At 40.8% G+C, this 27477-nt stretch overlaps 1 protein-coding gene across 9 annotated transcripts in view; it reads left to right on the top strand.

Annotated features, from left to right (window-relative positions):
• Nucleotides 1-27477, top strand: part of LOC139162813 (NACHT, LRR and PYD domains-containing protein 12-like) — a 130110-nt gene that overhangs the window by 54366 nt on the left and 48267 nt on the right. For all 9 annotated transcript variants that reach the window (XR_011558386.1, XM_070743677.1, XM_070743695.1 and 6 more), the window contains 3 exons: nucleotides 4321-4392; nucleotides 16627-16794; nucleotides 17924-18094. Coding sequence is in view for 8 of the 9 variants with exons in the window: in XM_070743677.1 (XP_070599778.1) it covers nucleotides 4321-4392; nucleotides 16627-16794; nucleotides 17924-18094 (411 nt within the window). In the remaining variant the exon portion in view is untranslated. The remainder of the gene's footprint in view (nucleotides 1-4320; nucleotides 4393-16626; nucleotides 16795-17923; nucleotides 18095-27477) is intronic.

Below are 27477 nucleotides of genomic sequence, written 5' to 3' on the forward strand. Positions count from 1 at the left end.
TTGTTTCTACGCCAGAGGGAATTTTTTTTTGGTTTGTAGTTTCTTTATCGAGACAGGTATGTTATTTTTTCGTTTACCTCTGGAAGAAGTGAGTGGCACATATAGTTCTATAAACCTTTTGATTTGGAGTAAAAACATATTGTAGAGATCATCAGTGGTGATGCACTTAGAGAACAAGGATTGCCAGTTAAGGATTGAGAGATTGGCATCTATGAGATCATAGTTGGCTTTCCTGAAATTGTACTTAGGAGCCACGTTATTCTGGTGAGTGTTTAGATGATGTAGGTTGAGGTTGAAGTTGATCGTATTGTGGTCGCTGTTGGAGAAGGGTTCTTTTGTGTGCAGTCCATAGATAGCACTTTTGCTGTTGCAGAATATGAGGTCTAGACAGTTGTTGAGTCTGGTGTTGTTTGATACTAATTGTTCCAGTCCTAGATTAACAGCGTTATAGTTGGCGGTATATATAGGTTCAGTTGAGCATTCATTTAGTGACTTTTATGGGAAGAATTGCCACAATGAAGATGAATATTTTACCTAAGGTATTATTCCTGTTCCAGGTGATACCAATAAATCCAGGAGGGAAATTTAAAAAAAAATCTAACGACAATAGTCAGAAAGTTTTTATGGCAAGGGAAAAAACCAAGAATAAAAATAAATATTCTAGAGGATATTAAGGAAAGAGGAGGGTTTGCTTTTCCAAATTGGAAATTATATTATCAGGCAGCCGCCCTATCATGGATTAGAGATTGGATAGTGTTGGAGGATAAAAGAATATTAACCTTGGAGGGTTATGATTTAATGCTTGGGTGGCATGCCTTTATATGGTATGATAAAGATAAAATACACACATATTTTAAAAGAAACATAGAAACATAGAAGTCTGACGGCAGAAAAAGACCTCATGGTCCATCTAGTCTGCCCTTATACTATTTTCTGTATTTTATCTTAGGATGGATATATGTTTATCCCAGGCATGTTTAAATTCAGTTACTGTGGATTTACCTACCACGTCTGCTGGAAGTTTGTTCCAAGGATCTACTACTCTTTCAGTAAAATAATATTTTCTCATGTTGCTTTTGATCTTTCCCCCAACTAACTTCAGATTGTGTCCCCTTGTTCTTGTGTTCACTTTCCTATTAAAAACACTTCCCTCCTGGACCTTATTTAACCCTTTAATATATTTAAATGTTTCGATCATGTCCCCCCTTTTCCTTCTGTCCTCCAGACTATACAGATTGAGTTCATTAAGTCTTTCCTGATACGTTTTATGCTTAAGACCTTCCACCATTCTTGTAGCCCGTCTTTGGACCCGTTCAATTTTGTCAATATCTTTTTGTAGGTGAGGTCTCCAGAACTGAACACAGTATTCCAAATGTGGTCTCACCAGCATTCTATATAGCGGGATCATAATCTCCCTCTTCCTGCTTGTTATACCTCTAGCTATGCAGCCAAGCATCCTACTTGCTTTCCCTACCGCCTGACTGCACTGTTCACCCATTTTGAGACTGTCAGAAATCATTACCCCTAAATCCTTTTCTTTTGAAGTATTTGCTAACACAGAACTGCCAATACAATACTCAGATTGAGGATTCCTTTTCCCCAAGTGCATTATTTTACATTTGGAAACATTAAACTGCAGTTTCCATTGCAATAAGAAAGTATTTATTAGAAGTTTGGAAAGATGTAAAAAAAAAATCATTTTTTAACTATCCCAGACTGGATTTCACCACTAGAAGCAATAACTCACCCTAAATCGATACAGGAAATGAAAATATTGAGGTACAAAGATTTGTTAGACGATCAAATGAAATTAAAATCAAGGAATAAACTACAGGAAGAAGGGATTAAAATGGATTGGTGGCAATTTACTCAAATTCAGACTAAATTTCAGAGGGACAGTAAGGTTTATTTCTTTAATAAGAGTAAAAATTACTTAAGTAATTTATTAATTACAAACCAGACTAAACTAATTGGGAAAGCATATAAATATTTGATTGGTCACAAAAATATAGACTTAACCTTAAAGGACAACATGATAAATTGGTGTAGAAATATTGGTAGAAAAATTTATTTAGACATATGGGAAAGAGTCTGGACTTTGAATTGGAAAATGACAAAGTCAGTATCGCTAAAAGAAAATCAAATTAATATGTTCTATAGGTGGCATCTTCCACCAAGTAGAATTGCAAAAATGTTCCCTAATATGTCCCCATTGTGCTGGAAGTGTAAAAAAGAAATAGGTTCATATTATCATCAATGGTGGAGTTGTAGCAAAGCTAAGATATATTGGAAAATGATAGAAAGAATAATAAAAGAAATAATAAAGCAAGAGATAGAAAAAACTGCGGAATTTTACTTATTAGGTATAACTAAACAGAAAGATAAGAAATATATTTTATTCTAGTTATTCATATAACAACAGCAGCCAGGATAGTATATGCACAAAACTGGAAGGGGGAAGATATTCCCAAAGAGGAAGAGGTTATTAAGAAAATATTAGACTGCACTGAAATGGATATGATGACAAGACGGTTAAATAACCAAGAAGAATCTGAATTTTATGTGATTTGGAATAAAGTGTATATATGGATAGACAAGAAGAAGAATTAAGAATGCACAATAGTAGTATGGTTATGACTTAATTTTTGTGTTTGTACTTTGCTTAGATATGAAGTTTATGGTTTTTTTATAATAAGGTAACATAAAATTTCTTCTTTTCACTTAAAGTAATAGGTTGACTTAACATATTAATAATGTATTCTTTTTTCTGTATTCCAATTTGACTTCTTGAATAAGTGGGGTATTTGCAACCCCAATTTTATGTTAAGTGTATGTTTGTATGTTTGTCAATTTTAAGAAAATCAATAAAGTTTATTCAAAAAAAAAAAGACAAAGTCCCTGACCAAAGGCTCCTAAAAAAGCTCTTCAGCCACGGAATTAGAGGACAGGTCTTGTCCTGGATTGGGAACTGGCTAAATTGTAGGAAGCAAAGGGTGGCAATAAATGGACAATTCTCTGGATGGAAAGAAGTGAGAAGTGGTGTATCCCAAGATTTAGTTTTGGGACCTTTTCTTTTTAATTAATTCATTAAAGATCTGGATGTAGAAGTAAATAGTGAGGTAGCAAAGTTTGCTGATGACAATAAATTTTTCCGGGTAGAGAAAAGTGAAACTGATTGTCGTGAGCTCCAGAAAGATCTCTCAAAATTGAGTGAGTGGGCAACAAAGTAGCAAATGAATTTTAACCTAAACAAATGCAGTTATGCATATTGGGGCAAAGAACCCCAATTATACCTACCAACTGATGGGGACCAAGCTTTCTGAGACAACCCAAGGAAGAGATCTTGTGGTTTTGGTGGACAGCTCAATGAAAATGTCAACCCAGTGTGCAGCAGCAGTAATAAAAGCAAATTCCATGCTTGGCATGATTACGAAGGGAATTGAAATTTTATTTATTTATTTATTTATTTGTTTGTTTGTTTATTTATTTATTTATTTATTCAAAATATATTCAAAATTTATTCAAAATATATTCAAAATATGTTGGCAAGGGTTGTTTTGCCTCTCTACAAATCCACAGTGAGACAATATTTGGAGTCCTGTGTACAGTTCTGGTCACTGTACCTCAAGAAGGATATAATGGAACTGAAAAAGTTGAAAAAAAGTGAAACAAGAATGATCAAAGAAATGGAGCCCCTCCCTTATAAACCAGGTTGCAACGCCTTGGTCTCTTCAGCCTTGAAAGACGGCATTGTAGGGGTGACTTGATCAAAGGTTATAAAATCATGCATGGGATAGAAAAAGTGGATAGAACAAAATCCTTTTCTCTATCCCACAATACTAGGACGACGGGGCACTCCCTAAAGCTCATAGGTGAGAAAGTGAGGACAAATAAAGGAAGATATTTCTTCAGCCAGAAATATTTATCTTTGTTTGACCACACCTATGAGCTTTAGGGAGTGCCCCCTCATCCTGGTATTGTGTAATAGAGAAAATAATTTTGCTCTATCCACCTTTTCTATCCCATGCATGATTTTATACATGCATGAGGGGTAGAGGGTTATAAGTAACACAATCATATGGGAACTGCACAGCTGTCATGATGTCTGATTGTAATGGGCAGATTCCAACAGTTTTTGGTTAAGGACTCTCCGTAACCATTTCATTTACAAAGGTTTTTTTTTCTACTACTAATTTTTCCCGCTGCAATATAAATGAATTTATTTTCAAATGGACTGGAATGCCAAACATATTTGCACAGTAGAGTAAATGGAAACACTGAAGTAAAAGTCTGATGAACAAAAATGTCTTTTCTTTTTAGGGATTTGGATGAAAGATATACGGAACACTTCTTTACAGCACTGACAAAACTGAGAAACTTAAGTGTCCTCCGGTAAGAAAAGTGTTAGCATTTTATTTTAGATGTTATTGATAATAAAGCCAGAACATAATATTAGAAGTTTGCATAATAAACTAGATATATTGTTACAGCAGTCTCTCCTCAATTTCTCATGGTCAGCAATAGAAGATGCTTTACTAAGAGTTCCCAAAGCCTACCATGGAACTGACTTATAATTGACTCTGAGAGAAGGAAACACAATTTGGAAAACTTAAGGAAGGTTGCAGCACTTTCACTGGAATTTCTTAATAAGAGGCAGGAAATAGACTAGAACAGAACAAGATAGAATTCTTTTTTTAAAAAAATATAATCTTTATTGAAAATAAGTAGCTGTAGGGATACATAAAGCAAAAGGATTATGCAAATATTGGTACAAATTTTAACACGTTTTTTGCTGATAAAATCGCTCAGATTCGGACGGACCTTGACTCCAATTGGAAAGCAGGGGGAGGGGCTTTGGGAGCTCTTTCATACACACACACACACACACCATTTCTAGTCTGACCTCCTTCTCATTCAGGAGACAGTTACAGAATCCTAGAGATGGAAGGGATCTCAGAGGCCATCTAGTCTGACCCCCTGCTCAAGCAGGAGATTGAAACAGAATGATAGAGATGGAGGGGACCTCAGAGTCCATCTAGTCTGACCTCCAGCTCAAACTGGTGTGTCTGTGTGTATGAAAGAGAGAACTGTCCCATTCGTTCCTTCCCAAAGTAGCATTTTGTTAGGACTGTTCTGATTGGATGGTGGTGAAGTGTCCCATGTGGCCAAAAGGCTGTGGCTGAATGTGGATTTTTGTGATGAAAGGACTGGGGCAAAGAGCTAGGGGCCTTTGGGCGAGGGAGATAATGCAGTGGCCTATCAGCTATTGTGGAAGAAAGAGCTTCATCAAACTGGCGGAGGCAAAATGTCCTAAACCCAATCTGGCTACCTTCTTGAGTAGCGCAAGCAAGGCTGTTGACACGTAGCTTGGGAGATTTTAATCTACCATCACTCAGTGAATCCTCTGGGTTGGCACAAGAGTTCATGGCCACCATTTATTTATTTATTTATTAAATTTGTATGCCACCCCTCTCCGTAGACTCCGTAGACCATGGCAACCATGGACCTGACCCAAGTAATTCAGGACCCAACGCATGAGAGGGGGCACACTCTAGACATGGGATTCCTCTCAGGGCAGCTAAGTATTGATCTGATATTAAGTGGCTTAGAGTGTTGCCTTTGTCATGGCTTGGTTGTGGCTTGATTTTAAGGCTCCAATCCTTCCCTGCAGGGAGGCAGAACCGATTAGGAGCTTCCACCTCAGACACCTGATGGATCCAGAAAGTTTTCAAAGGGTGCTTATGGGGGGATGGGGGGCAGGGTCTCGTGACTGCAACAACGGGATATTTCCCTCTCTCCTGGGAAATGTCCCCAAGTCCCATTGTCCGGGGGCTCTGGTCCTTTTGGACCAGAAAGGATCTCTCCTGCAGGGAGAGTGATGCTTGGGACGCCTGGCATGGGCCGGGATGCCCCGCTGGGTGAACTGGCTTGTCTCGCACCGGCTGTGGTGAAGCCGGCCAGGCAGCCATGCCTGTTCCAACACAGCTGCAGAGACTATGCAGCCAGGAGTATAGCCAAATGATTCAATCTGGAAAGAGAATTGAAAGACTTACTTACAGAGGGGAAGCAGAGATTTTTCTGTCTATGATGGTAAGCGGAGAATGCCTGAATGGGATTTTAGACTTATTTATTTATTTATTTATTTATTTATTTATTTATTTATTTATTTATTTATTTATTTATTTATTTATTTATTATTTAGATTTGAATGCCGTATATGGGGCGGCTCACAACAAGATAGAACAAACCACAAATAATCCAAATAACTTTAAAATATTTAAAGATTTAAAAGAACCCCATATACTAACAGACACACACACAAGCATACCATGTATAAATTGAACATGCCCAGGGGAGGTGTTTCAATTCCCCCATGCCTGACGGCAAAGGTGGGTTTTAAGGAGTTTACGTAAGGCAGGAAGAGTAGGGGCAGTTCTAATCTCTGGGGGGAGTTGGTTCCAGAGAGCCAGTGCTGCCACAGAGAAGGCTCTTCCCCTGGGGCCCGCCAACCGACATTGTTTAGTTGACGGGACCCGGAGAAGGCTCACTCTGTATTTTGTTTCTCGCTTGGTTGCTGGACGGGTTTAAAATGGCCTGAGATTGAAGAAGGCAGCTAACTGTGCAATGTGGCATTTCAGCTGCCATGCAGCCATCAGGAAAAACTCACTTGGTCGCATCTCCACTTCAGTCGCTCGCTCACTCACTTCTTACTTCTCACGTGAAATTTGGCCTCATGCCAATATCATCCCAGACAAGATGGCGGTGCCCTTGAGGCACTTCTGCCCTTCTTCCTCAGAGTGATACTTTTTGCTGGTCTCTTTTGGCTTGTACAGATATTTTAAAATGTGAAACATTTTCTAACAACCAAGATGCAAGAGTCCTTGGAGGGTCTTCTAGTCCAACAATACTATTAATATACAAGAAGGATTTATAAAATGTCACTCCTGCAAAAAATCAGCTCAACACACCTGCCTTAACATAAATAAACATGTCACCACTTTTCTTCAAGATAATCCTTCATTCTACTATTTCTGCCCATCTTGTTCTCCCAAACCAGACTCCCTTGGAAATTTGTCTGATGTAATCCTATCAGCAGTCTCTAAAACTCAACAATCATACACAGAAAGCATGGAACCATGGCTTGCCTCCATAGAAAAAAACATCCAAGATCTGATAAACGCTAAAACACCAAAGCAAGCACCCTACACCACCCACCACCACCACTTTATACTCCACCTAGGCCACCACAACTTCTATCTCCAAACCCTACTACTGACATCTCCACCCTGATGCAAGATGCCATGGAACGGGGACAAAAACACCATAATGCCATACTTTTTGGCCTAGAGGAAAACAGGAAACTGATCTATCAAACATTTGTAGTATCATCCACAACCATCATCCTCAATCAATCGACCCTGACGATATCTTAGAGGTTTCTAGAAGCGGCCCTGTACCAAAGTACAGTGATGGATCAATGGCTCCCCGGTTGTGCAGAATAGTCTGCAAAAATGAAACTACCAAACAACAGTTCATTAAGACAATGAACTCCATCGCCAGAAATAATGCAAAATACAACAAACTCAGATCCAGACCAGACCTAACACTACTCCAACACTACTCCTCCGAACTCCGGAGACATTGTGACCAAGGTGAAACTAACCTCTACATTGACTACCGCTCTCATTGCATCAGGACCAAAACTCATAACCCTCCCTTCATCTCCAAACCCACTCCCCCTCCTCAACCATCCCACACTTCTCCACCCACCAACCCTCATATACAAACGGACACCCCCCCCCAGCACTTCAAGCAACGAATAGGATAGTGTACCTCTTACTACCTCATTTCAATCCAATTTCAACTCAACTCAATCCAATCTCACCCCTGATCACAAACTCAATCTCAAATGTAAACTAATCAATACAAGAAGTATAATCAACAAGTTGTCTGAATTCCTCATCCTACTTGACACCAACTTATTTGACTTAATCTTTGTTTGTGAAACATGGCTGAATTCTTCCTATCCTGACACCTTCATCACACAAAGTAACTACCTGGTCTTCCGGTCTGACCGCGAATCCCGCAGTGGGGGTGGTGTAGCCATATTCTACAAAAGCTCACTCAATCTAAAAAACATTCAAGTTGCACATGATCTTATCCTCCTCCCTGAAAGCCTAGTTTGTGACATTTCTCTCAACACTACACTCCGTTTCCTACTGTGCTACAGAGCTCCAAACTATGACATTACCTATGCAACTAAACTAACCTACCTCTTAACTTGGGCAACCTCCTGCCCACATCCCATTATCTTCCTTGGTGACCTCAACCTACCACACATCAAATGGTCACTAAATGAATGCTCCACTGAACCTATACATACCGCCATCTATAACGCCGTCACCAGCCTAGGACTGGAACAATTAGTATCATACAACACCAGACTCAACAACTGTCTGGACCTCATATTCTGCAACAGTAAAAGTGCTGTCTATGGACTGCACACAAAAGAACCCTTCTCCAACAGCGACCACAATACGATCAACTTCAACCTCAACCTACATCATCTAAACACTCACCAGAATAACGTGGCTCCTAAGTACAATTTCAGGAAAGCCAACTATGATCTCATAGATGCCAATCTCTCAATCCTTAACTGGCAATCCTTGTTCTCTAAGTGCATCACCACTGATGATCTCTACAATATGTTCTTATTCCAAATCAAAAGGCTTATCGAACTCCATGTGCCACTCACTTCTTCCAGAGGTAGACAAAAAAATAACATACCTCTCTCGATAAAGAAACTACAAACCAAAAAAAAATTCCCTCTGGCGTAGAAACAAAAAAAGCCCAGTAACCAACTTTAAAGTCCGCTACAAAAGCATATACCAACGAATAAAAGCAGAATGCCTCAACTATCACAGCAAACAAGAGGAAAGCCTCCTTCACACCAAGTCTAACCGAGCTTTCTATAACTTCATCAACAACAAACTCAATGACTCCAGACCTATTCCACCACTTGTAGGACCCAATAACAAAGAATACCATGATGACCCATCCAAAGCCAACCTCTTCAACTCTTTTTTTGGCTCTGTTTTTGTTAACCGCAATGGCTCTTCCCCCACCTTCACAAATCGCACCTCTAACCCACTAAAAAACCTAACCCAAATTGTCTTCACTGTAGACCGTGTAGATAAAGCAATCCGTGACCTCAAACCCTCCCTATCTGCCGGACCAGATGGTCTCTTGCATACTTCCTAAGGAAACTTTCTTCTGCTCTTGCTGAACCCCTAAGCATTATCTTCCAAAAATCCTTCAGGACCAGCACGTTCCCCAAGCTGTGGTCAAAAGCAGGAGTCATCCCCATTTTAGAAAAAGGAAACCCTTCACTAGTGGACAACTACAGACCAATATCTCTCTGTTGCGTCCCTTGTAAAATCATGGAATCAATTATAAATCAATCCGTCACCCTCTACTTAGAATCTAATAACCTACTCTCAAACAAACAATTTGGATTCAGAAAATAATTATCCTGCAGCCTACAACTACTTCACTGCAAAAACATTTGGACTACCCACCTCGACCAAGGAAAATCCATTGATGAAATTTATATAGACTTTTGCAAAGCTTTCGACTCAGTGGTCCACGACAAACTACTCCTAAAACTCAAATCCTATGGCATCTCAGAACTCCTCCACAACTGGATTACTGCATTCCTGTCAAACAGGCAACAAATTGTCAAAATTGGAAGCGCCATCTCCACCGCTGCCCCTGTCATATGCGGTGTTCCCCAGGGAAGTGTATTATTTATTTTATTTTTATTTATTTATTATTTAGATTTGTATGCCGCCCCTCTCCGCAGACTCGGGGCGGCTCACAACAAAGTGAAAAAACAATTTACAACAAATCTAAATTACTGTTTAAAAATACTGTTTAAAAATATTTAAAAGACCCCATTTTCTAAACACACACATACAAACATACCATTCATAAATTGTATATGCCCGGGGGAGATGACTCAGTTCACCCATGCCTGACGACAGAGGTGGGTCTTAAGGAGCTTAGAAAAGGCAAGGAGAGTAGGGGCAGTATTGGGTCCTACTCTCTTCATTCTCTACATCAATGACCTCTGTGACCATATTGAAAGCAACTGTGTTCTTTTTGCTGACAATGTGAAACTTTTGAACACCACTGATAACACACTCACTCTCCAAAAAGATCTGGACTTTGTCTCAGACTGGTCTAACACCTGGCAACTTCAAATATCAACCAACAAATGCTCTACCCTCCACATCGGCAAAAAGAATCCAAACCGCATATACGTACTGAATAAACAATCTCTCACTGCTAACCCACACTCAGTATCGAATGGCCTAAGTGCTAAAGCCCACTGCAACAATATCGCCCAAAAAGCTTCTAGAGTTGTTAACCTGATCCTACGCAGCTTCTGCTCAGGCAATCTCACACTATTTACAAGAGCCTACAAAACTTTTGCCAGACCCATCCTAGACTACTGCTCATCTGTCTGGAACCCATACCCATCTCAGACATCAACACCCTTGAAAATGTCCAAAGATATTTCACCAGAAGAGCCCTTCACTCCTCCACTCGAAACAGAATATCCTACGAAAATAGACTAACAATCCTGGGCCTAGAAAGCCTAGAACTACGGCGCCTAAAACACGATTTGAGTATTGCCCACAAGATCATATGCTGCAATGTCCTATCGGTCAATGACTACTTCAGCTTCAACTGCAATAACACAAGAGCATGCAACAGATTCAAACTTAATATGAACCGCTCCAAACTTGACTGTAAAAAATATGATTTCAACAACCGAGTTATCGAAGCGTGGAACTCATTACCAGACTCAATTGTGTCAACCCCTAACCCCCAACATTTCTCCCTTAGACTCTCCACGATTGACCTCTCCAGGTTCCTAAGAGGCCAGTAAGGGGCGTACATAAGTGCACTGGTGTGCCTTTCATCCCCTGTCCAATTGTCTTACCTTTCTTTCACCTATCATATATATTCTCTTCCTTTCATATATCCTCTCCTCTAAGTTCACTTTTACCCTTATATATATTACCAGATGTCTATTTTTCTTCCTCTGTATTTGTGTATTGGACAAATGAATGAATAAATAAATAAATATCCTAATATACATTTCCAAACTTTGAACTAGAGGAATCAGCAGATGTATGATATTTTAGTGACTAGACTGATATTTAGCAAGATATTTAATATATTCCACTGCTGGTTGGCATTTATAGCCAAAGAAATATGCAAACAATTGTAGCCTTCTGTTAAAATGAAGCCTTCTGTGAACATAATATACTAGTTGGGAGTAAATATGAGTATTTCTACTCATAAATTAGTTTGATTAACAAAGAAGATAAAAACAAGCTTAACATAATTTCTTGATGGTAAAAGATATTAGGATGTATTAATTCATAAAATTGGATTAGAATTTTAGAATTATATAGAATTACATAGGTAAAATTAATGGAAGATGCGTAGGATAAATAAGGGTTTTATGATATGTACTGGATGATTTTATGACTTTGCATTATGAATTTAAAATATACTTGGAAAAGTAGAAGATTGATTAAAGTTAATAATAGTAAATGCTAAGTGCCTGAAAATTAATTGAGCTTGAAAATATTGAATGAAATTATAGAAAAGTAAATATGGAAATATATTAATTGATGAATTGGTGTTGAGATAAATTTTCATAGTATAATTAGATACTATGATAAATATTTTAAAAATGAAGATTTTAAAGCATGGGTTTATTAATAGTGTTTTTGGTTTTGCTTGTTCTTTTAGTTTTAATAGTAATAGATTTTGGTTTTGTTTTATTATTAATTTCTTTTAATAAGAAAGAAGGGAATTATTTTTTCCTAATTAGGAAAAAGTTGTATAAGGGTTTTTTTTTCCTTTTAAGAAGAATGTATAAGAAGGAGGAGTATGCATGATGGCCTATCTGGATTTATAAGAGGATAATGATATTAATTGAAATATAAAATAACAGAATAACATAGTGGGAAGGGACCTTATTCTGCCCCAGGACCGAGCCCCAAATAATTACGCAATAAGTTGTCTTGGGTGACATGTGTGGGAAAAAAAATCAGGCGCTAAGGCATGGGAATTTATTTATTTATTTATTTATTTATTTATTTATTTATTTATTTATTTATTTATTTATTTATTTATTTATTTATTTATTTATTTATTTATTTATTTATTTATTTATTTATTTATTTATTTATTTATTTATTTATTTATTTATTTATTCTATGCTGCTCAGTCGTGAAGGGACTGCCACTCAGACACTATACTTTTCTGCCCACACCAAAAAAAATTAGAGGGAACTTTGGTCCAACCTCCTTTTTAGGCAGGAAATCTTACACTACTTCAGACAAATAGGTACCCAACATCTTCTTAAAAACTTCCAGTGTTGGAGCATTTACAACTTCTGGTGCAGACTGTTCCACGGATTCATTCCTTGTTCTAACTGTCAGGAATTTTCTCCTTAGTTCCAAGTTGCTTCTCTCCTTGATTAGTTTCCACCCATTGCTTCTTGTTCTACTCTAAGGAGCTTTGGAGAATAGGTTGACTCCTTCTTTGTGGCAGCCTCTGAGATATTGGAACACTGCTATCGCGTCACCCCTAGTCCTAATTTTCATTAAACTAGACATACCCACAGGGACTGGCTACCATTCCCAGCCCTATCATAATGGACTGGGAGCATGCACGCCCCCGCCTATGTGCTCCTGCGCCCTGCATGTATGTACCCTGCGCATGATTCGGCTTTTGCACATGCAACCCCAAAATAGGCTAAAAGGAGGTAAGTGGTCGCTTGCTGCTGCCCGCCGCCATTCGCCCCACACACTTAAATGTGACGGTGGCTCCCTGCCACCCTTCGCCCTGCCTGCCCAGCTCTTTGAAGCCTTTTGCCCTCCCCGACTCCCATGCCTTTCACAGCAGCAGCTCTCTGCAACCACCACCACCTTTAGCCTTGCCTGCCCACCACGCTTCTTGCAGCAGCAGCTCTGAAGCCACCACCGCCTTTTCCCCTCCCCGACCCTCATGCCTCTCATGGCAGCGGCTCTCTGCAGCTGCCACCACCTTTCGCCCTCCCCGACCCTCACGCCTCTTGCGGCAGCGGCTCTCTGCATCCGCAGCCGCTTTTTGCCCTGCCAGCCCCCCCATGCCTCTCTCTGCAGTGGCTCTCTACAGCTACAAAACAAGGTAAGAGCTGCCAGCCCCTGCCACACCGTTTGCCCTCACTCCTCCCTGCTCCTCCTGCCACGCCCCTCACCCCTGTTTACCTGGATCACCTCCTGCAGGTGAGTTTTAACAGTAATAGATTTTGGGTTTTTTTTTTTATTAATTTCTTTTAATAAAAAAGAAGGGAAATTTTTCCCCTAATAATTAGGGAAAGGTTGTATAAGCGTTTTTAGTTTCTTTTACGAAAAATGTATAAGAAGGTGAATAGGCATGACGGCCTATCTGGTTTTGTAAGAGGATGATATTAATTTAAAAGTAAAATAACAGAATGACATAGTGGGAAGGGACCTTATTTTGCCCCAGCACCAAGCCCCAAATAATTACTTAACCAGTTCTCTTGGATGACATCCGTGCTCAGGTATGAAAATGTGCCACTCAGACACTATACTTTTGTGCCCACACCGAAAAAAAAATTAGAGGGAACATTGCATGGCATAGGACCAGACTATCTCCGAGACTGTGTTCTGCCGCACAAATCCCAACAACCAGTGAGGTCCCACAGAGTTGGTCTCTTTAAGGTCCCGTTGACCAATGTTGCCTGGTGGGACCTAGGGCAAAAGCCTTCTCTGTGGGGGGGGGCCTCTGGAATCAGCTCCCCCTGGAGATTTGCACCGCCCCCACCCTCCTTGCCTTCTGAAAGAGTATAAAAGCTCATCTTTGTCGCCAGGCCTGGGATTACTAGATCTTCTCCCTGACCAACGAATGTTTTTAGTATGATTTATTGAATGAATGCCAATAATAGTTTTTAAAGTTAGAATTTTTAAAGATTATTTTATGTATATTAATTGGATTAATTATACTATTGTGTCTTTGCATATGCTGTGAGCCACCCCGAGTCCTCGGAGATGGGCGGCATACAAATCCAATTAAACTAAAACTAAACTAAACTAATCTAACAATTATCCTTCCTTTAAAAAAACCCATAAATTAATTAATTTAAATACTCTATAATCCCCCCCATAAATTAATTTAAAAACAGTTAATAAACTGTCTATGGCAGCCCCTCAAGTATTTGAAGACTGCTATTATGTTCCCCCAGACCTCTTCTTCGCTAGACTATCCATACCTAGTTCCTGCAACCTCTTTTCATATTCTAGCTTCCAGTCCCCTTATCATTCTGGTTGCTCAATTCTGCACCCTCTCTAGAGTTTCAACATCTTTTTTGTAGTATGTTGACCCAAACTGGATACAGTACTCTAGGGTGGTATTAGTACCTCCCTAGTCTTAGAGTGTATCCCTGTGTTGATGCAACTCAGGGTTGTGTTGGCTGTTCTTTGCCGCCACTGCACATTGCTGGCTCATGTTTAGTTGGCTGTCCACCAAGATTCCAAGATCTCTCTCACAGTCATTGCTGTTGAGTGTGGTTTCACCCAGCTTGTATTTATGTTTTGGATTTTTCTTACTTAGGTGTAAGATTTTTTTTCTGCATTGAACTTCATTTTGTTTGCCTGGGCCCATTGTAGAAATCTGTCAAGATCCTTCTGTATCTTGAGCCTATCCTCTGGGGTATTGGCTACTCCTGCCAATTTGGGGTCATCTGCAAATTTAATTAGTTCCCCCTCTATTCCCACATCTAGGTTGTTGATAAAAATGTTAAAGAGTACTGGGTCTAGGACTGATCCTTGTGGTACCCCACTGCTTACTTCTTTCCATGTGGACGTGGACCCTTTGAGGACTACTCGTTGGGTGTGGTTGATCAGTCAGTTGTCAATCCATCTGATTGTGTTGCTGTTTATCCTATTTTCTCTAATCTGCAGAATAGTAGATTGTGGTCCACTTTGTCGAATGCTTTACTGTAGTCTAGGCATACTAAGTCCAGTGTGTTTTGCAGGTCAATTGATTTGGCCACAGTGTTAAAGAATGGAATGAAGTTGGTTTGGCATAATTTGTTCCTGATAAAATCGTGTTGACTGTTGGCTATTATGTTGTTTGTCTCAAGGTGGTGGCAGATATTTTTCTTGATTATTTTTTCTAGTATTTTCCCAATATAATGAATGAAATGAAACAATTAAGGGCTAATTGTTAATGATTGATGAAGTGGGAAATTCCCCAAAGGAACTTCCCCAAAGTCCCCATCCCTAATATGAACATAGGGGTAAGGAAGGGGTAATTAGGCGATGAATGATTGCGAAAGATGCCTATAAATGATATGATTTCTATCAAGCAAATCACCCCAGAAAATAACTGACTTTCAGGGTCCCATTATGTGCATAACTGGCCTATTTTTTATTGACTTTATTTGACAATAAAGTTCTTTTCCTTGCTTTCTTTTGTTGGCTTCTGAAGTTTTTCTTACAGGTATAGAATCAGGCTACAGCATAACAAAATTGACAAAAGTGAAGGGAGTCTGAGAAATTTCTCAATGGGTCTAGGACAGTGATGGCGAACCTTTATTACCTCGGGTGCCAAAAAAGCAATAGCATACGCCCGAGGGCCTGCACCCATAATTCAATGCCTCCTGAGGGCAAAAAGAGCTTCCTCCACCCCTGGAGGCCCTCTGGAGGCCAGTAACAGCCTGTTTTCAAAATTCTGGTGGTCCCAGTAGGCTTGTGTTTTGCCCTCCCCTGGAGCCAGGGAAGGGTAAAAACGCTCTTCCCCATCCCCCTGGAGGCTCTCTGGAAGCCAAAAACATCTTCCCAGAGCCTCTGTGTGAACTAAATATCAGCTGGCCAGCACAAACATCCATGTTGGAGCTGAGATAGGGCAATGGCTTCTGTGCCAGCAGATACGGTTCTGTGTGACACCTGTGGCACTCATGCCATAGGTTCTCCATCATTGGTCTAGGACCTTCAGGCTCCCACCCCCGGCCATGCCTCCTTTGCCTCCAGACAACCACATCAGGAGCATCACATAATGCATTGGGACTTTTTTCCCCCCTTTGCTAAACCGGTGTGGACAGCATGGGTGGTTAATTTACTATTTACTATTGCTCAGTTGATATCATCATACACATTGTGCTATATTTATATTTATTTTTTCTTTCCTGCCTCAATATTTAACTGAACAACAAATAGATGTGTCTGTACAAGTTAGTATTATTTTCTTTCTCTTTACTGCACAGTACGATATTCCACCAAAAGAATTTCATTTAATCTGAGAAGAACCTTTCAGTCAAAATTGTAATAAATAAATATGTGAATTTCTTACAAAACTACAATGTCACATTTATTCCCTTCAGTTTGATGAACACAAATATTCCAAATTGAATAATATTTTGAAAATATATCCAAGGAAAAGCAGTTCAGTTGCCATACATGCATTCCCTTGAATTCCTATAAAAATACAACCTATAATTATTTTTCAAGAAATAATTCTGATTATTTTGAACTGCAGACTTTATGGATTCGTCCTGACTGAATCTTGCAGCAGGTATTTTACAGTATTGAGGAAAAACCAGAGATTGAGAAAGGTACTTTTGCACTTTGAGAATCAAGATGACAAAGCAATGAAACGATTGTGCGACGTGCTCAAACATCCACAATGCAAAATAGAGACATTAGAGTAAGTGACTTTTTACTTTCTATTTGATCTGCATAAGTGTCTTTTGACTGTTTTCTAAACTGCAGTTTCCATTGCTTTGACCATTTATCCAGTAAAGCTAAATCATTTGCCATATTACAGACGCCTCCAGGAATATCAAACCTATTGCACACTTTAGAGTCATGGGCAAATAGGCAAGACATCTGGTGCTGATAGGAGGAAGCAGGCAAATTCCTTTACACAGCTCCTGGTGAAGCTGGGAAGGGGAAGGAGGCAAATGCTGTGTGTGTACTGCTCTTTGGGATAGGGATGGGCAGCAGTGCATTTATTGTGAACACAGGTGATGTTAGTGAGTGTGTGGTGTGTATGTGTTGAATGGTGTGGTAATGGGAGGGCCGTTGAATTGTCTGTTCAGAGTTAAGTCTAGTTGCAGAGGCCATGGCAGGGTGAGAGGTTAAATTGAGAAGCCCCATCCAACTGCTGCATGCCTGTTGTCCATGGTGGCTTGTCATTTTCACCACTACCACCACCACCATTGCTTCTGCACCTGCACTCTGGCCTCATGCTGAATGGGCAGTTTGGCTGCTCCCCCACTGTGCCCCTCCCCACCAGGTGTAATGTGAAGCAGCAACAGCACCAGGCACACAGACAGTATTTGCCTTCTGCCACCAATTGCCAGGATCAATGGCAGCACCAGCACGAGCTACGTGCAGATAGGGTTTTCCTGCCTTCCCCCCTGTGCTTCCACAACTTGTCCACAATCGCATCCCCCCCCCTCGGAGCCCTCTCGGTCACCCTTCCCAGGCCTATCGTTGCTGCCTCTCACCTGATTGGCTGGTGGCTTTTTGTCCTGTGGAGTAAAACATCCGGGACAAATGGTGTCTTGATGAATGGGCCAAGCTGAAGGGCAAGGGGTGGAGGGCCAGAGAGAATCACCAGGGGAGAGCCAGCAGAATAGAAAAGCTGGCTGTGAGTGGGCTGAGGCGGGGGGTTGAGGTGCCCTGGGTGTGGTCAAGGGTGAGAGACTAAAGATGCCAATCCATTCTTAATGCATTGTATGATCACATCCCCATCAGTTCCGGTGAAATACTGTACATTGCACAATGGAGTTTCAAGAAATACTTGTAATTTTTCAAACTGATCTCTGTAGGCTTGCTGGAACACAGACAGTCATGGTCTATGAGTCGTCTACTGCAGAAGTACTCGGCGAAAACCAGAGATTGAGAGAGTTAACATTGTTCTTCAGAAACTATAATGACAAAGCAATGGAACTATTGTGCGATGGGCTCAAAAATCCAAGGTGTACAGTAAAGAAGCTAAAGTAAGAAATACATATACCTCTCTGTTTGATCTACACAATCATTGTTTGAATGTTATTTTTCTGGAAATATATCCAGGGTGAGGCAGTTCAATTTTTTTACTTAATCACTGTCCCTTCAAGTCCTATAAAAAATACATTCTATGCTTGTTTTTCAAGAAATAGTTTTGATTTTTCATATTCTTCTTTGGAGGCTTGATGGAGAGATCCTGACCGAATCTTACAGCAGGTATCTTGTGGATGTATTCAAGAAAAACCAGAGATTGAGAGAGTTGGAGCTGTGCTACTCATTCTTTTATCGTGGGGAAAGCCTAGAACTATTATGTCGTGGGCTGAATGATCCAGAATGTAAAATAAATAAACTTAAGAAAGTAATGCATTTTCTAAAGGTCAATATTTTGGAAATATATCCAGAGAGAAGCAGTTTAGTTTCCTTTGTTTATCATATTCATTCTCGTTCAGGGTGGGACTCAGTTGGTTCGGAGCAGTTCGGGTGAACCGTTTTTTATGATTCTGTGCAGTCTGGAGAAGCAGCAAAGCCCACCACCAGCTTGCTCTTCCCAGCCCCCCCCCCCCCAAATATATATATTCCCTGGACACGCGGTGGAGATGTACAGCTGAGTATCATCAGCATACTGATAGTAACTCACATTGTGCCCTGGGAGGATCTCATCCATGCAGGAGCACCAAACACATGCAAATAACTAAGTTTAGGTTTTATTCCATACGAACAAGTAAATGGTATTTCCCCAGTTGATGCATTAACTACATTATTGAGAACTTGAATAGCACACCTTATAGTTTCACCCCAAAGCTTCTCTGGCAAACCAGAATCTGTGAAATCTCCTCCCCTTATTGCCTCTAACCAACCCAAACCCTACTCCCAACACAAAACCAATCTCAAATGCAAATTATTAAATGCCAGAAGTATAGCCAATAAGATATCAGAATTCCTCCTCCTTCTTGACTCCTCAGTCTTTGATATTATCTTTGTGAAACCTGGCTCAATGCATCCTACTCAGACTCTATTATTACAACAAGGAACTATCTTGTCTCTCATTATGACCGTGAATCCCGCAGAGGAGGCGGGGTAGCTATATTCTACAAAAAATCTCTAAAACTAAAAAACATCAAAGTTGCACACAGAAACTATTGTCTGTGATCTTTCCCTAAATACCACAATTGGCTTCTTACTATGCTACATAGCACCGGACTATGACATCGCACATGCAAACAAATTATTAGAACTACTAACGTGGGCTACCCAGTGCCCACACCCCATCATCTTTCTTGGAGACCTCAACTTACCACACATCAACTGGTCCTTAAATGAATGTAGCACGGAACCTATCCACTCTACTATATATAACACCGTCACCAATCTGGGACTTGACCAACTAATAACTAACAATACTAGAGTAGATAACTGTCTAGATCTCATCTTCTGCAACACCAAAAGCACAATATATGGCTTACAAATAATAGAACCTTTCTCCAACAGTGACCACAGCATGATAAACTTCAGTCTCAACCTAAGCCACACTGAGATCCACCCAAATAATGCGACACAGAAATTTAATTTCAAAAAAGTGAACTATGAACTCATTGATACCCATCTCTCAACATTAAACTGGCAAACTTTGTTCACAAACTGCAACTCTACGGATGACCTCTACAACACATTCTTGTTCGAGATGAAAATAATAAGCAGACTTTACGTACCATTAACATCTACCTCAATCAAGAGAAATAACCTCCCCATCTCAATGAGAAAATTACAAACTAAACTTTCAGACATTAATACCCTCGAAAATGTCCAGAGATACTTCACCAGAAGAGCTCTTCACTCCTCTACCTGTAACAGAACACCTTACGAAACTAGACTTACAATCCTGGGTCAAGAAAACTTAGAACTAAGACACCTCAAACATGATCCAAGTATTGCCCACAAGATCATATGCTGCAACATCCTGCCTGTCAAAGACTACTTCAGCTTCAACCACAACAACACAAGAGCCCACAACAGATACAAGCTTAATATTAACTGCTCCAAACTTGACTGTAAAAAATACGACTTTAATAATCAAGTTGTTGAAGCATGGAATTCACAACCGGACTCTGTAGTATCATCCCCTAACTCCCAACACTTTACCCTTAGACTATCCACGGTTGACCTCACCAAGTTCCTAAGAGGTCAGAAAGGGCCGTACATAAGTGCACCAGAGTGCCTACCATCCCCTGTCCTATTGTCTCTCCTATATATCCTATATCTATATCTCCTATACCTATATCTCTTTCTGCTATTCTCTCAGTTATATTTCACTCCTTTATTTTGTCCTCTATTCCCCCTTTAATACATTCTACCTGATTATATCCTCTCTAACCACCATTGTGTATTATTGTGTATTGGACAAAACAAACAAACAAACAAACAAATATAACCATTATGTTGAGATCTATAAGGAGCAGAATAACTATGTTTTATTCCAGCTCTTTGCAACATGGTTTTAAATTTCCTATTTTTAAACTCTGTACTAATATCAGTTAAAACACCTACATCTTTCCTGTTTTTTTTCCTTTCTACAAATTTTAGCCAGTTGGAAAAATGCAGTCAACAGTTTTCTTTAGAATTTTGAAATTCCTATGTTCCATATGTCTATGGAGCAAATGTCTTTTGTTATTGAAAACTGAGTTAGCATTGATTACTGGATTGTCATGAATCAGAAACAGACAATTTTCTAACCTTGCAGTAACCCTTCTTCCTTGCTTTTCAATTATACATTGATCATTCTCAAAGGTTACAACAAACCCTGCATTTACAAATATTCTAACAGATAGCAAATTAAATACCAGTTTAGGTATATTTAACATTGGTAAATTTTCATTCAGCCATGAACAATTGCAGTACCTTTGCCAACTGCTTTCATTTTCCATCCATTGGCTAATGCTACATGTTGGTCACTTTTTGTTATTTTGACATTTTTTTTCTCTACCGTTAATTATGCATTGTGTTGCTCCATTACTAACTACTCCTATATTATGGTTTACATTTTTAGATGAATCTAGCATAGTTAAACTAACATTTTACATGTTCTCTGTACATTGCTAACATTCAGTTTTCTACCCTTTTTACATTACCTATGTGTGTGCAGAGCAACCCTTGAGTTATCAAGGACCTGCACACAGAAATGGGACATTGCAGTAGATATGAGTAAGTATCTAGTCACACACATATATACGTTAAAGTGAATATAGTGTTTATAAAGCACATGCACCAAGACAAATTTCTTGTGTGTCCAATCACACTTGGCCAATAAAGAATTCTATTACTATAAGAAATAGTACAGTCTAAATAAACAGTCCGGATCATACACGTTCAATTCAGTCAAAGTACAATAATCTTATTATCAGTTTGTCTTTGTCATATACTGTATCTTTGGTGTAAAAGACACACCTAGATTTTAGAGTAGGAAAACAAGGGGGAAAAGTATTCTAAACCAAATGGTGTAATATTCTATTGTTTAATACAATACCAGTGTAGCAGAATACTTTTTAAAACCATGTACACTTTTTAAAACTATGTACACTTTTTACAAACTTCAAACTTGACAGCTTCATGATTTGTGGACTTCAAATCCCAGAATTCCTCCACCAGTCAAGCTAGTGAGTCAGAAATGGGAATTGAGGTCCACAAGCCTTAAACTTGCCAGGTTTGAAGACCCTTGCACTCCCAACCCCTAATGCAAACAAACAAACAAAACAAAGGAGGACAATTGACTAGTGAGAGAATCATTTACAATTACAGTTCCCTGCTGAGGTTGCCTTAATATTACTACTAACATGAGGTTTTCAAAGATCCCTCTCTTGACTACTCCAATTTTCACAATTGAAGTGCATGGAAATATATGGTGATGATGATAAACCTGAAATATTCCTTAAAAGGAGTGTTTCTAGAGTAGGAATCTCCAACCTTGGCAACTTTTAAGACTTGTGGACTACAACTCCCAGAGTTCCTCAGCCACCTTTGTGGGCCGAGGAACTCTGGGATTTGAAGTCCACAAGTCATAATGTGGCCAACATTGGAGACCCCTGGACCAAAGAATGACCTACAGTACAGAGTCCCTTCCGACTCTTTGTGTGTGTGTGTGTGTGTGTCTGTGCTCTCGCGCCCCACTCTGCGTATATGTGCACACGCAGAAGTGTAAAAACAAAACCTTATTTTCAAGAGAAACTTTTTTATTCTGTTTTGTCCTTCTTCCTTTGTTTTTCTCTCTCTCTCTCAGAGGTCAGTCATGAGGTGCCAAAAATAAAACTGGTGTAAAATCTTACATTGCTTTAAGGGTCACCTAAACAGCTGTCCCCCCCAAAGCTTGCTTGGCTTCAGGCTATTATTGACAGTATCAAATGCTCTCCACAGCCCACCTCCCCAACACCTTTTGAGACTCCCTCTTTCTCAATTATCCCTTTCCCTCAGAGATAAAAAGTTCCCATATAGCATATCACGTCCCCAGCATATAAAATTGTCTGAGTGGCTTCTCCTCCCCACGGGGGCCGAGCAGGAAACTTGGTTGCTAGGGCTGCGAAGTCACTAAAGGAAAGGGCAGTCCCCCAGGACCTGCCAGACATCTCCCCTTGGCTGAGGAGCCCTCCCAGCAGGCTGAAAAGTGGCTTGGGCAAGCGGCTCTACTCCACACCAGCAGCAAAGTGGCAGTGACGGCAGCAATTGCTGAGGCGACCTTTCCCCTGGGAGCATGCTCAAACCTGTCTGCCCCTGCCTCAGCCGAGTGGGATGAGCATTCTCCTCCTTATCTGCGCGGCCCAAGTGCTGTGGGGAGGGTCTTGGAGGGCCTGCTGCATCAGAGGAGAAGGGCCAACAAAGGACTTCTGCCCCCAGCCATACCTGATGCCGCTGCTCTCTCATTACAGAAGAAACTCAGGGCTTTGCTGCCCGGCTCGGCTGAGGCAGGGGCAGGCAGGTTCAAGGGTGCTCAGAGTGAAGCTGCCTCAGCCAAACCAGGTGAACGGATGTGGCAGGGGCTGGTCAGGTGCTGCCTCTCACCGGCTGAGGCAGCTTCCCGCCAAGCTGACTGCAACACCCTCCAAAAGGCTCCCCCGAACGTGGGAGATTGGAGTGGGGGACGATGGAGCCGAGCTCCCTCCCACCAGACAATCAGGGCCGGCTGAGGCAGCTTCGCTCTGAGAGAGGCGGCACCGGACTGGCTCCTGCCACAGCCGCTCACCCAAGCCAAGCCCACCACCCAACAACATGATGCCAGTGAAGATGACGGCTCTGCCCCTTCAGGGCCTGTTCACCCAGACTCGACAGCAGCGGTTCCTTGCGTGGAAGTCACCGGAGTCACCTCAGCGATTGCCGCCCCCACTGCAGCCCGTCCCGCCTCAGCAACGTTCAATGTATAAGATGCACCCAATTTTTAAACCACTTTTTTGAGGTAAAAAAAGTGCTTATACATCGAAAAATATGGTACATGCAACAAAGATGTTACAGCTTTCAAACATATCGGAATATCAGAGAGAATAACGGAGCATAACACAGAGATCACTGTCAAGTCATAGAGTCAATCAGAATGAAACAACAGGGGGAGAAAGCCATGATCTCTAGCTCCCTCGTATGGTCATGTACATCACTACAGCCAATCAGAACATAGCATATATTTTAAAGCTGTGTTATATCAATCCATACAATCATACATTGATGGCTTGTTTTCCCTTACCAACACCAGCACTAGGCACGCAGTCTGCATTTGCCTGCTTCCACCAACTGCAAGGATCAATTTCAGGCAGTGTTTACTTCTTTTTTATTATGTCTTCTCCACCCATACAAACATACAAAGTCATATATCTTCAATCTTCAATCCTCAGTACAATACAATATAATATCAATCTCCAAATTCTTAATTAAAATTCTTAATTTATGTTTGTTTTTTTTCAGTATACTTCATTTATCTCATGTTGTCAACTGGATTTCAAAGATTGTTTTCTGTTCTTAATTCAAATTCAAAACACTATTGTCAGGCCTCCTGACAGAATAACAGTGATAGAGAATGGGAGGAGTGAGTGAGAGAGAGAGAGAGACGTTGGAACTACAGCACATTCTTTGTGCAGAGCTATAGATCAACTGTACAAGGGAAGCTAGCATTCCTTTCCCCGGATTAGTATATGTGATGCACTTGTGGGAGTGGGAATGAGCTTTAACCTAAAAATAAATCACAAGTTGTTGTGTTCGTGCGTGGGCCAGCTGTTGCCCCCACATATGTGAGAGATGCATCACAGAGTGATTGCGAAAGCCTGGCTGACAGCTAGGAAAATGTGGCAAACAGCCCAGAGGATGAGGGCGATGGTTCAGAGGAGTTGGCAGACAGCCCACAGGACCTGGCAGACAGCCCAGGAGATTTAGCTGGCAGCCCGTCGGATAGCCTCTCTTCTTTGGATTCAGATGCTGAACAGATAATCGACAGGCATAGCCGGAGAGCAATGCAATGGAGGGCTCAATTAAGGGATTATCACCGGTGATTATGGTGTCACCTGTGTTTGGGTGTGGTCCACGGAATGAGGGCTGGGTGTGGTTCCCATAATGAGGGCTGGGTGTGGTCCCCATCATTAATTGGATTTCTACATGCTATTTTTATCATTGTTCTTAGCCTACCCGAGTCTGCGGAGAAGGCCGGCATACAAACCCAATAAATAATAATAATGAGGGCTACGGTTAAAAACGGGAATGGAGGCAGAGGCAAACTGGATGTTTATCTGTGTGGTTTGTGTGGCTTTGTGGTTCCTGCTTTGAAGCCTCTGCTCTGTGCCTTTGGATTTCAACCCAGCTTTGTCAGGCAAGTGGGAGGTGAAAACTCTGAGATTAGCTGCTGCTCTCATGCCTCGAAAATTCAGAGAACTCCTGGAACGTTTCTGCTACGTGAATTTTGTATTTGTTTGCTTTTTCCTGAACTTTGTATCTAGCTGGCTTTTCGCCTTGAAATGTGTTTTACTCCTGAAAATAAGGACAGTTTTCTTTAGCCGTTTCTTTTATGTTTAATACAAGTTTGCTGATTCGCAATGCACGTGTGTGTCTGACCTTCTTTCCTGGACCATTAATTATCGCCTGAGTCCGGTCAGGCAGAACAGAAGTGAAATTCAGTGCTGATATTACCACGACAGAATCCAGACATGGGTCTAATAATAAATGGAACTTTCTGTGTTTACACAGCAGTGGAATTGAATTTATTTTTCCAGATGCTTGCTGGTTCGCTGACAGCTATTAGCTATCAAAATTTCTATTGGGAAGAATTTCAGCTATTAAAATGTCTATACTTCCCAAAGGGCCTGCAATACTGTACCTAATTTTAACAAACAGGGAAGAATTGATAGAGGGAATAGAAGCAGAAGGGACGCTAGATGAGAGTGACCATATCATCCTAAAATTCAACATTGTGCAATCACTAACTGCAATACCCAACCCAATTACAGTCCCAGACTTCAGAAAAGTGGACTTTAACAAGCTCAGAGCGAACCTAAAGAATAAACCCTGGAAGGAACTTCTAAAGAGTAAATCCACACAGGATGCCTGGGAAGCCCCAAAGAACACTATCACACATAAAGGAACCACCAACCAAGCATCCTACAACCTAACTGCAACTAACAGCCCCGGAACCGAACTCAACACAGACAAAGCTACCATTAGGGACTACCTGAGGGAGCTCAACGAATTCAAATCACCTGGACCGACGTACTCCACCCCAGAGTCCTAAAAGAACTGGCAGACACCATAGCGGAACCTCTTTCCCTCATCTTGGGCCACTGGAGACCTACCAGATTATTGGAAACGAGCGGACGTAGTTCCCATCCACAAAAAAGGTAAAAAGACGGATCCAAGCAACTACAGACCAATCAGCCTGACTTCAATACCTGGAAAAATACTGGAGAAACTAATATAAAAACAGCTTTGCCACTACCTGGAAACAAACAAGATAATATCTAACAGCCAACACGGGTTTGTCAGAAACAAATCATGCAAAACCAATCTCATATCCTTTTTCAACACCATAACCAAATCAGTAGACCTTTGCAACACGATGGACCTCATTTACTTAGACTTCAGCAAAGCTTTCAACAAAGTCAACCACTACCTCCTAATCAACAAATTAGAAAAAAGCGGAGTAGACTACAACACATGCAGATGGATCAATAGCTGGCTGACCAACCGCACCCAACGAGTTGTCCTCAACGGTTTCAAATCCACATGGAAGAATGTAGGCAGTGGGGTACCACAGGGTTCTGTCCTGGGCCCTGTGCTCTTCAACATTTTCATCAACGACTTGGATGAGGGAATAGAAGGGCAACTGATCAAATTCGCAGATGACACCAAGCTGGCGGGGGTTGCCAGTACTCTAGAAGACAGGCTAAAATTACAGAAAGACCTAGACAGACTAACACAGTGGGCCCATGCCAACAAAATGATGCTTAACATCGACAAGCGCAAAGTCCTATACCTAGGAAGAAAAAACCCTGGACACACATACAACCTGGGAGAAACCCCTCTTAGCAGTAGCGACTGCGAAAGAGACCTCGGAGTCTTGGTGGATAATCAACTAAACATGAGTCAACAATGTGCAGCAGCAGCTAAAAAACCAACACAATCCTAAACTGCATCAACAGTGGAATACACTCCAAGACCAGGGAAGTCTTATTACCACTCTACTATGCACTGGTCCGACCACCCCTGGAGTACTGTATACAGTTCTGGTCAGCACAGTTCAAAAGAGACATTGAAACTCTGGAGAAGGTGCAGAAAAGAGCAACCAAGATGATTAAGGAATTGGAAACCAAGACTTATGAAGAGAGACTGAGGGAACTGGGCATGGATAGCATAGAGAAAAGGAGGGCCAGAGCAGACATGATAGCAGTCTACACGTATACGAGGGGATGTCACAGAGAGGAGGGGATCACTTTATTCTTCAGGGCACCAGAGGGCCGGATGAGGAACTACGGCTGGAAGCTGACCAAGGAGAGAGTCAACAGGGAGATAAGGAGGAACTTCCTGATGGTCAGAGCGATCAACCAATGGAACAACCTACCAGCGGATGTTGTGAACTCCAACACTCTGGACATTTTTAAGAGAAGATTGAACTGCCACTTGACTGGTGTAATAGGGGGTTGAACCTGATGGCCTTCATGGTCCCTTTCAACTCTAACAATAAATAAATAAATGAATGAATGAATGAATGAATGAATGAATGAATGAATGAATGAATGAATGAATGAATGAATAAATAAAAATATTTATTTCAAACCAAAAATGCTTCCAAGATTTAAACAAAATGATAATGAGGTTCATATGAGTAAAGAAAAAAGCGAGAGTAAGATTAAAAGACTTG

The sequence above is a fragment of the Erythrolamprus reginae genome, chromosome 1 (genome assembly GCF_031021105.1).
Source record: "Erythrolamprus reginae isolate rEryReg1 chromosome 1, rEryReg1.hap1, whole genome shotgun sequence".
Classification (NCBI taxonomy): domain Eukaryota; kingdom Metazoa; phylum Chordata; class Lepidosauria; order Squamata; family Dipsadidae; genus Erythrolamprus; species Erythrolamprus reginae.